At 43.1% G+C, this 11,010-nt stretch overlaps 1 protein-coding gene across 1 annotated transcript; it reads left to right on the top strand.

Annotated features, from left to right (window-relative positions):
• The first annotated feature begins 3,721 nt into the window (after window positions 1–3,721).
• LOC146191790 (ras-related protein Rab-7a-like) lies at window positions 3,722–9,409 on the top strand. The gene is made up of 6 exons (XM_084602291.1): window positions 3,722–4,110; window positions 4,224–4,317; window positions 4,883–4,942; window positions 5,073–5,185; window positions 6,809–6,905; window positions 8,515–9,409. The coding sequence occupies exons 1-6, from the start codon at window positions 3,998–4,000 to the stop codon at window positions 8,773–8,775; spliced, it is 738 nt and encodes a 245-aa protein (XP_084458417.1). The 5' UTR covers window positions 3,722–3,997; the 3' UTR covers window positions 8,776–9,409.
• Window positions 9,410–11,010: the final 1,601 nt, after the last annotated feature.

Below are 11,010 nucleotides of genomic sequence, written 5' to 3'. Positions count from 1 at the left end.
CATGTGAGGAACTGTGACAAGATGTTGAGCTGTCATGCCGCCACATTGTTGAGTAAAACCCGAAGGTTCGGCAGTGGCTTCCGAGTATGGAAACGCCTTTACACATGCGCGAATTTTAATGAACCACGCAGTTTGAAGTGACGTGGTTTTTTAACTTATGTTATGCGTTTGTCGCGTACATTTTGTGTGTGCAAAATGAGGTTTTGAAGTTGACAATAAAGAAAAAGCAATGTGTTGTTTGGTTTCCGGTAAACGCCGCACGATTCGTGCATAAATGAGCGGCTGTTGGCCACGTTTTGTAATTCACGAGGGACGTCAGTAAGTTCTTTCTCCTGAATGTCATCGTTTTGTTGTCGCTGTTGAGTGATTCAGACCACGGAATGGAGACGGCTAGAAAAATATGAATGATGTGTAATGCGTTTCGTGCACTCGATCGGGTCCTGAACACCGACTTTGCAGAATCTCGCGAAAAGAAAGTATGCAATAGCCGCATCTCACCAATACTGAGGTATGAGTATAGAAGGTTGAAAGGCCACGAAAATATGCGAAATTAACTTCAGAACAGCACAGCGAGCCAGGAAAACGAGAGAGATAGCTGTGACACGGGAAGAAAGTTTGGGATAGGGAGCAGGTTCAAGATAATATATAGTATTTTGTAGATGGGATTAAGAAGAGAAAGTGGCCGGGAGCGGGGCATGCAGTTAGGTCAGCAGACGCTTAGAGTTACGGACTGAGATCCCAGAGTAGGCAAATACGCCGCAGGGGGGCGGCAAAAAATTAAATGGGCGGACGAAGTTAGGAAATTTGCGGCGATGAGGCGAGGCGGCCTAAAGTGGCACAGGACAGGATTAATTGGAGTGGGAGGATCATTCGTCCTGCTATGGACTTATTAAAGCTGGTGATGACAATGATAATGACGGCGTAATTCGACGACGTTACATGTTTAAAAAAATAATATGTTCTCTTTTCGAAGAACACGTTACTTTTAGACGCAGCTCCTAACGAATCTCTGGTAACTGTTGTCTTCATTGCATAAACTGTGAAGTATCTCCAACCCAAACTTTACGTGCTGTCGAAGCATAATGTTTGCCTCACACTTATTATTATTCCACCATCAGACTTCAGGACGTCTTCCACGATAAATAATTTTCTGACCGTTACGTATATACTTGCCCTCCTAGGAAGAGATCGCCAATTCGGTAGACCTTGGGCGTCGCCAATACACGCTACAACGACATGTGTGACGGCATATACCTATGTGCAGACTGCAGAGCGCAAACGGTGAAAGTTAATCAGCAGTGCTGAAAGCTGTGCCAGAAAGTACGTTTCTCTCCGAGAAAGAGCATTTTGTCGCTTTTCATTTGAACTGAAACCTTTTAATTCCACCTTCAATAAAAAGAAAAAAAAAAAGGTATACTCCCCAACAAGGTGCACTTACTGAATGTGTCTCAATCGTGATTGGTTCAGTCCGCTACACGATACACAGGCAGAGGAACGTGCTCTGCTTTTGTAAGTTGCCGTGTTTTCCCTGACAGTCCCCGGCTGCAGTGCGGATGCATAAAACTCGACGTCATCCTGCACCGGTTTCACCACTTCAGCCTTTACACGGAGTCAGCTTAGAGGTACCCTAAGTCAGCTTGATTGCATGCGCCTCCTGTTGGGCATCGTTTCCATTCCGTTAAGCGTCGTTCATTAGAGATCATGTATTTGCTCTTTTATTCGCCGGTTCATTTGATTAAACCATCCAGTCTTTTGTATAGCATTTACCCTATAAAGTTTGCAGATGGCCAATGATGATATTCTGCACGCAGTGTAGAACGGTTGTAGAATGACAGAGACGGGTGGTTTACAATTTTATATACGCCTCTTCTTCCCTTCATAAAGTATTTGTGAGTCTAAACTTAGGGGGGGGGGGGGGGGGGGAGAGAGCGCGACATCACATGCGCAGTCTCTGCAAGACATCCTCCTCTGGTGCCCCTGTTATGCGCATTGATTCTTGAGAACTTAATCAATACAGTTGCCAGACACAAATCTGCAGATTGGTACGCAGTGTTCTTTAGTGCTTGTGCATGCTCTGGCGGAAATTTAAGCGTCCCATGTTTCGAGCGATGTCATGCAGTGAAATCGAAGCCAGGCGAGAGCTGCCGCTTACACCTTGCCGTAGCACTATCACGGCCAGTTTCCTCTGATGATTTCCATTTTATATTTAATGACTAGACTTCGGACGTGTTTTGTGACGCTCCGTTCTAGATTTTTTTCTTCGATCATCTGTGCTTACATCTCTATCGCACGCACGCACGAGCGCGCGCGCGCGCGCACACACACACACACACACACACACACACACACACACACACACACACACACACACACACACACACACACACACACACACACACACACACACACACACACACACACACACACACACACACACACACACACACACACACACACACACACACACACACACACACACGCACGCACGCACACACACACACACACACACGCACACACACACACACACACGCACACGCACACACACACACACGCACGCACGCACGCACACGCACACAGACTATCGCCTGCAACATCTGAAAATATCACTCCGTATTTGTCACAAACTACAAAATTTGAAATTCATACTTTTCACAAAGCAAGACAACAAAATATTGGGAGCCACAGGAGAAGCCAGGAAAACAATGAGAAGGATAGGAAACGCCATAGTGACTCACTGAAGAGACGTTGTTCGTTTTGTGCTGTACCAGAGGCAGCCCAAGTTCAATACTGGCACGAAACTGGAATTTCTATATTTCTTTTTATCGAAATTTCAGCCTTTATCCTTTTCGTATCTGGCTGCAGGAGATAGCGACAATCATTCCCTTATCGCTCACTGGCTACTCACTCAAACTTTCTTATACCTTTCTTATATGGATTGGCAATTAGCTTGCCTGCCGACGTTCGACCATGGGATATGCCGTTTCAGCCACATTTAATTGTTATATTCGTTACAGCGTCCACAAAAGATTTTACTAGCAGCCTCCGACCCCCAAAAAGCACGCAAAACGTTCGCTTGGGGCAGTAGACAAAAAGGCACAAATCAAAATACTTGCACTACGAAAAAAAAAAAAAAAAAGGAGGAAACAACGCTGCTATCGTGTTTTAACTTCTCAGAGACATTTTGTAAAATGAACGCGCAACTTTTTATAGTCCTTCTTTTTATTATAAACCAGCATAATTTAAATGCTTTGTAATCGTGAGTTTTTCACAGTAGAGATGGTTATCGATAACGACGCGTTCGCACCGATATAACATGATTTTCCTATCATCAATGATTGCGCAAATAGCCTTTGTATTCTGGAGGTCCGTATCACGGCAGGCAACTGACGAGGTGGGAAAATTGAGAAAAATAATACGGCGCGCTTTTACGGCGCTCCTGCCGCCCGGTCGTTGTAGCGCACGTCGCCGAAACCAGAACTTCTTTTCTTCAATATCAAGCCGTATGACTTGGCTTGACATGCGACTGCAGATATTCCTCGTTTCCATTGTGCTCGTTTCCTTCCCCTCCTGCTCTCTTGCTACTCTTGCTAAGAAAGCTTGTTTACGCCATGACCGGCTTGTTTACGCATTGTCGCCTAGAGCACAATTTGCATTACACGCAATGAACCTTTAGCGGTCTGTTATTTGATTGCCAGTCGAAAGCCGTCCGCGTTCTGCATGCTCTCTTCCGCGCGAATTGCTCTGCGACGTGGGAGCCTTATGGCGCCTCAAATTAAACGGTCTAGGTGGTGGTCGGCCGTGCTGGAAGAGCGTTCTCGATGCTATCTCTTTGGCAGGCCATACTGCGCACGGGTGCGTCAGCAACGTCAACGAAAACAAACATGCCACTGGTTCCTGGCTGTCTGTGGAGAGAGTGAAGGCTGCCCACCCCTCCGCCGCTGGCTCTGATAAGTCAACTGCGAAGCCGGGGTGCCACAACTTTACTCTCTGCTCCCACATGCCGCACATGCTGTCCGCCCCGCAAGAGCTGCCCAGCCGGCGCGCAAGCCGTGAACATCGACCTAGCTGGACATCGACACGACAAAGCATGGGCGTGAAGCTACAGACAGCGTACGTACGGATTGACGACCGTTGCGCTTCCTTTGTGCAATTCGAGTGCAAGCGCGAACACGTATGCCGGCTTTTTACTTAGCCGTTTGCAACTGCGTTTGCCGTTTGTGCAGTGACCTGAAAGTAATCATCCTGGGAGACTCGAGCGTTGGCAAGACATCTCTTCTCGTACGGTACCTCGAGAAGCGGTTCGAAGAGTACCCAAAAGTAAGTTTTGGTTCCCGTGTTTTCCACCGGTACCGCCTCGCATATACCTGACTTTTTCTAGCTGCCTGTTGAGGGTTTAGGGTCTCCCTTTCAAACGTCGAAATATTTATTCATCAACAGTACTACATTGTCATGCCAATACGTATGGAATGTGAAAAGCGACACGGGTGCCGCGTAAGCAGGCCATGGTCGCTGGAGCGGTCTATCTCCCGTGCCGCTATCGTAAACGGAGACCACAATCGAAACAAACTGGAGTGCCAAGATGCGCAGTTTTCGATTGTTTACCTGAAATATGTGTAAACGAGAGGGAATTTGCGGCTGCTTTCGAAGGCGTGCACTCTGCAGCGCGTGCATACTGTCATATCTCATTTTTCAATATTGCGATATGGTTCTCTGACTCGTTAGGCTGAATAATTTTGCGTAAGCGGCTCAAGTTCCAGTATTTTTGTTCTTTTCTCGGGCACTTGTAGATGCAATGCTGTGCAAGGATTTTTTTAAATGTTGTGTAAAATGTCTACTGTTTGAATTTGTAAACTGCACATTTGCATTCTCTTCCTGACTGTAGGCCACACTAGGTGCAGCATTCACATTGAAAATGTTGGGGAAGCACAATATTGCGATTTGGGTAAGCATTTGCATTTGATAGTTTGGCTTGGCTTGGCTCTTGCATTTTTAAAACTAAGTTCTGAAATACGGCTGTTGAAATATTGTTTTATAAGATTGCTGGCATTCTGTTACTGTTCTCGTTTAACCAGGACACTGCAGGACAAGAACGATATGTTGGCTTGAGCATGTTCTACTGCAGAAATGCTGACGTTGCTATAATGGCATTCGATGTTACCTCTCGAGAAAGCTTCAAGGCATTAATGTAAGTTTTTGTGCACATTTGTACTGGTCGTTTTTCAGGTCTAGACTATATGCAATAAATGAATTTTCTCGTGAACTAGCAAATAAATGCTCTGCCTGCTTTTGAAAAAAAGCCTTGCTTTTTAAACCTTTAATTTTGTGTTAACAAAATCCTTTGTGTTACTTTTAATGTGATCCTCAGTATCTGCCATGAAGGTTGTTCACACCTCTAACACCAGCGAGGGTGTTTAGCAGCTCCTTGTGGTGAAACTATAAGGCAACATATTGTAGGTTATGCATCCTGCTGTACTGAAAATTCTGTTTACCTTATGGACCTGCGCTCAACGACAAGTCAAGAAGTATTGCATTAGTTCAGTAGGATTTGACGAAGCAGTGCATAACACACTTAATTCTGTTTTATTTTCAAGTCCCTGGTATGCATAAGGTCCGTATACCGGTCTAAATGCATGCTTTGTTATTGTTGCCTTGTGTAGTCAATAAAGGAAGAGGCTTAAAGTGTCGAGACTTTCATGCATCTGTAACATGAATTCGTGCTACTGGACCTGCTAGAAACCAGTATTTTCTCTCAAGTCGCACAGGAGGAGGCTGGGGCAGTGATGTCACTTTATTGCTGGTAAATAGGGCCATGGAAACCTGTAGCCATACATGGATGCAGCCCAGTGCTAGGTCTGGGTCACATCAGGTGCAAACACTGTTTTGATTGTTCTTCCAGCAATGCCATTTCTTTTGCTTGGCACCTCTGTATCTGTGTAAAAACTTGATTCAGGTTTGCCAGCTTTGGTTCAAAATAGCCTTTCTCTCCTGTTAGTAAATTACATATTCTTCCCACTGCATAGGGTGCTAGACAAATCCCTCGTTGCAGTCAAACGTATAGGAAGTGTCAAGTATCTATATGGAGCCTGTGGGTCTTGAAGAGATGCTTCAGCAGTAAGGTGTAGCAGTGTTGTAATACAAGTCATGTGCTAGAATAGAGCGTCGGGAAGCCACAGAGAAGCTACAAAGCTGGCTTTTTTTTTTTTTTTTTTTTCCGAAAAGTTTGCCACAAGGCATAAGTTGAGAAAGGGGGAATGGGATCCTGGAGATAGAAAGTTAAAAGGTGTGAAGTCCAGTTGCGCTTATGTATTCGCAGAGGTTGGCAGTGTAGCTTGCTGACACACCTTTCGCATATGTTCGTAATCTTATTCTAGCAGTTGAAGGCTGAATGCTGAAATACAAAATGCTAATGCATATATATAGAGCATGATAAAGGAGACCTTGCTTGGTTGTTTCCTTCATTTTGCATATTTATTATAGTTATTGAAACATCAGGAGCTTGGCTTGCATCAATCTGCTGGTGGGTGCTGCATTACTAATGTTTCTTTTTTTGGACAATAAAATTTATTGGCACATGGCCTGCACTCTGTATACAGAGTAGCCGCTTATTTTCATTGAGCTTCCATAGTTTATCTTTCTCAGCTTATATTGCATCAGCATTGTGACTTTTAACAGACTATATAGTTACACTTCTGTTCTTGTGATCACTGTTCTGACAGTTGGAAATGTTTCATGACATGCAGCATCAGGACGTTGAACCCCTTAACATATCTCATTGCACCATGGTGATATGTTTGTCTCTTGTTCACAGGACGAGGTACGTCCAGTTACTGAGCATGGTGGACGACTTTGCTTTGAAGGTGATTGTTGGAACGAAGATTGACCTACTAGGTACAGCAAAACGGCAGGTATGGATGCTCAACTTTCCGTTTTTTTTTTTATGCAGTGCTAAGAAGGTTCAATGGCTGTAGTGTGTAGAGTTGGCCGGGCTCGTTGTGTGTGAAATTTAATGTTCGGTGTGAACATTCGAGAGGAGATCAATGCAGAAACAGGTTTACCTAAATGTTGGTATGCTAATTCTAATAGTTCTATAACATTCAATTTTTTCTAAGTGCTGCCCAGTTTTTGCAGTCATCTGTGTTGGCTGATTTTCTTTTTATGAGAGTATTGAATGGAATTCTGGGAGAAGCACCTAAAAAATTGTGGCATTTTATTTTTTTTACCCTACAGGAGTTTCTAATCTACCATTCTTGCCTTGTACAATTTTCTGAACCTTTCTTCATGTGCTTTTATTACCTAAACTGTTTAATTTTGCTTCCATTTGTGTATACATACTTCAGTACATATGTGCAGCCCAATTCTTAATGTGGCATTTTTAAAGAGCATTTCTCATTCTCGAGTAATATGCCCAAGGTACGAAGAAATTGTAATTTTTTGCCAGTCACATTCTACAGGCTTGTGAAAGGGGGTGTACTGCTTCTGTGTAGGTATTTATCATATTCAATGTGTGAAAGAAAGCAAGCAGATGGAAGGTGCAAAGCGGCATGCGGGCTGTTCGCAACTGTTTGAGCACTTGCTGCAAATTCAGAGAAAAGTAAAGAATACTACAGAGCTACAAACAATATTGAAAGCACTGAGCTAGAACCTGGAAAAAATGACTCAAAGCAGAACAAGGCAGTCTGGTCTCATGCCTTTGGCATCTTGGCCACCTTGTAGTTGCAGCCCTGTCTCCAATAAAAGGTTCCGTACTCCCATTTTCACCATTTTGTCCAGCCAGCACAAGTTTACAAGCTTTTTGCACAGCAATGTTTGAGTTCTTGTATCAACTGCCAATCCAAGTCAAAATTGCAAAATTTTGTTTTTAGGACCAAGTCTACTAGTGTCTTGAGGTATTTTGTATTTGTTTGCTCTTTCCTTCCTTTGGGTTTTGTTTGCATTCTTTAGATGCTGTATTGCCGCATAGCTTTGTCTGTTACATTTGCCTTCATATTTCTTAAAAAGCTCTTGAATAAGCTTTGCTTGTTGGTAGTATAGGACCTGCCATCGTGGTGCAGGGGTTAGGGCACTCGACTGCTGTGCCCAAGGATGCAGGATAGAGTCCTGCCCGCGGTGACCACTTTTTGATGGAGGCGAAAAGCAAGGCACCTGTGTGCTGTACAATGTCAGTCCACATTGAAGAACCTAGGTGGTAAACTTCCTGACCCCTCCTTTACTGCATCGCTCATAGCCAGAGTTGCAGCAAACAAGATTTTGGCTTGAGTTGAGCATTGAGTTGATTCAACGGGGCACCTGCAAAGTGAATGGAAGAGCTTAATACATTGGCAATAAGCCTTCTTTTTTTTCCTACGCCAAAATACTTAGAAAATGGGTGTCTGTCTGCACCTTGAATAAAAGCCCTCATAATTATGATTGAGTGTGATTAGCTTTCTATTGGTAGTTCTTGAAGAGAGGTATAAAGCCTTTATTATTGAATCATGACTGTATTGTCTCATGTATTTGGGGCTTTTTTGCTTGCAGGTTTCAGTAGTTGAGGCAGAAACTTTTGCCAGAAGCTTAAACCCAGGCTTGCCCAAGGATAAGGTGCCCTACTTTGAAACATCCAGTGCAACAGGAGAAAACATTGACAAGGTCTTTGAGTACATTTTTGAGTATTGTAGCCGTGAACATGGCCTGCTGTCATGTTGTCTGAAGAATGTTCACGAAAAAGACCTAAAGAGCATCACTCTCAAACCAGGCACGTTCAAAATAGCCAAGAGTGTTGCAAATTGTTGCATATGATACTGGTGCTTGTCACCTATGCTCGCCTCCCCACAAGACAAGCCAATCTGGCATATTACTAACTATAGTTGGACGCAACTCAAGAATGAAATGGTGGATTTCCCTCAAAGGAATCCTTTTAGCCATTGGTGTTCGTCGATTCTCTTTACTTCATGGTTAATACCTATACCTACTAGTGAGACATCAGTGTGTGGCAGGTAAAGGAGATTGACCATCACACCATAAAAATTGTACAATGTCTTTGACTGAAAGGCATCTGCCACTCACTTTGTTCTTGAGTTGTATGCAACCATATTTCAAATGCATTTATATAAATACTTTGTGCAGCCTTCAGGCGGCAACATCGTGCACCACACTTGTGAGGCCAAAGTACACTCTGCTATGCTACTGACAATTATTTGTGCTGCCATGACAATGCACAAAATGCTGTGATATCTTGTGATGAAACCTTGACTCCTTTTTTCTCACAGGCCATAAGTTTTTATTGTATAAATGTCGTGACCATGTAGGTTTATTTAAATCATTGTCAACTTGTGCATGTTTTTATTCTGTATATACATTATGTATAGAATGTTCATATGACCACGGACGATGCATGCTGTAATAAAAATGTGTGTGAACATGACTAAAGAGTGTTGCAGTTTCACACTTGCTTTCTTTAAAATATCTGACAAGACTGGGCTTCCACAATGTGCAAGGCCATGAAAACATGGTTATCTCATAGTTATCAATTTTTGAGTGCTGAGTGGCAGATAGTGGTTTTATTTTGTCTACTTCAGACATGCCAAGTTGTGTTTTCAACTCTTGCATTGTTCTTTTGCTTGATATCACTGTTGCACTGCAAAAGACAATGAACCAACAAGACCAGGTGAAGTTTTACTGCATGCAATCATTCTGGTGTTTTATCAAAAGAAAAGTTTTGAGGAAAGCAAGTGGGACCGGGGACCTGTCTTGGGCAAGCACCATTGATCTAGTTCTGCCTTGGGGCTTGAACGTGGATTCAAGTAGAGTACAAGGCTTGGTGGTTTTGGGTTTTATGCCTACAAGATATAAATTTTTAGGTAGTTCTCGGGCTATGCGAATTAACTCTGATCCAGTGACACGACTCGTTAACAAGGAGAATGGTGAGAATGCTGTGCCAATTACACCAACCTGTGCCTTTACATTCAGCCTGCTACATGCTTCTACAAATTGTGCCACTTCTGATACCAATCTAGCAACCAGTAACTGGTATGGATGAGGTGGTGGAAGATGTCTCCTATTGTGCATAAATAAGCACTACTTCAATGTATTCTTTTTGTGATGACTGGAAACATATACCTGAACAGTTTTACCTTGCGATTATTTACTGCCCTGCAGTTAATATTGTTTGGGCACTTTTTTGCACGTCGGCCTCGATGACGCTGACATCCTCCGGAATGAATGCAGCGATTAATTTAGTAATAAAGAAAATACTTTTGAAAGACAGTTTAAAGGGACCATGAAAATCTATTTGCTAAAATTTGAAAACTCTCACGAGCAGTAGGTATTCCATCAGTCCTCTCTGCCCCGCAGTGGAGCGGCTGCTGTTGTCTAAACATGGCACATACCCACAGAGGGGGATCGGCCAAGTATTGGGCAGCAAAGAAAGTTTTTGAGTATGCTTACTTGTAAAAAAAAAAATGATTGCAGGTGTAGAGGAAAAGGAAAGAGTGAAAAAAATAAAATAAAGTCATACAGGAGATTGACACTGGGATTTGTAGATGTGATGTTGAAAAATTTAGGCAAGCGATTTGATTCCAGTAAAAAAATTTTCATGGCAGTAAAAACAGACCTGTGACAGTGTCCAAGGGGATGGTGGTGCCAAATTATAACAATGTCTGACTACTTAAACTGAGGCCTAGCTGTTGCAATGGCCTTTCCATCAATTGTCTTCTCAACGTAATGAAACTGCGGAAAAGCAATAAAAAATGATCTAATGATTCCTGTTCACTACAAAATGCGTAGGCTGGAGGAAGTGCCAAGCCAGACTTGCGAAGATAGAAATTTAGAGGAGGGTTATGGCAGTGCAGCCTTGTTAGAGAAACCTCAAGTTGCCATGAATGGCGCAACTTCCTACTCCAAGAATATTTGAGATGCAGGTAGTCGTTAGACCATAAAAGGTGTCCAGTTTGCATGTTCAATAAAATTTTTCTCCGAAACCTCACTGCAGTGATACACACTGTCGCCAGAAGGATAGATAATACTGGGCCATTG

This window comes from Amblyomma maculatum, chromosome 4 (genome assembly GCF_055883805.1).
Source record: "Amblyomma maculatum isolate TAMU_Amacu chromosome 4, ASM5588380v1, whole genome shotgun sequence".
Lineage (NCBI taxonomy): Eukaryota > Metazoa > Arthropoda > Arachnida > Ixodida > Ixodidae > Amblyomma > Amblyomma maculatum.
This window is presented reverse-complemented; position numbering and strand designations above follow the sequence as displayed.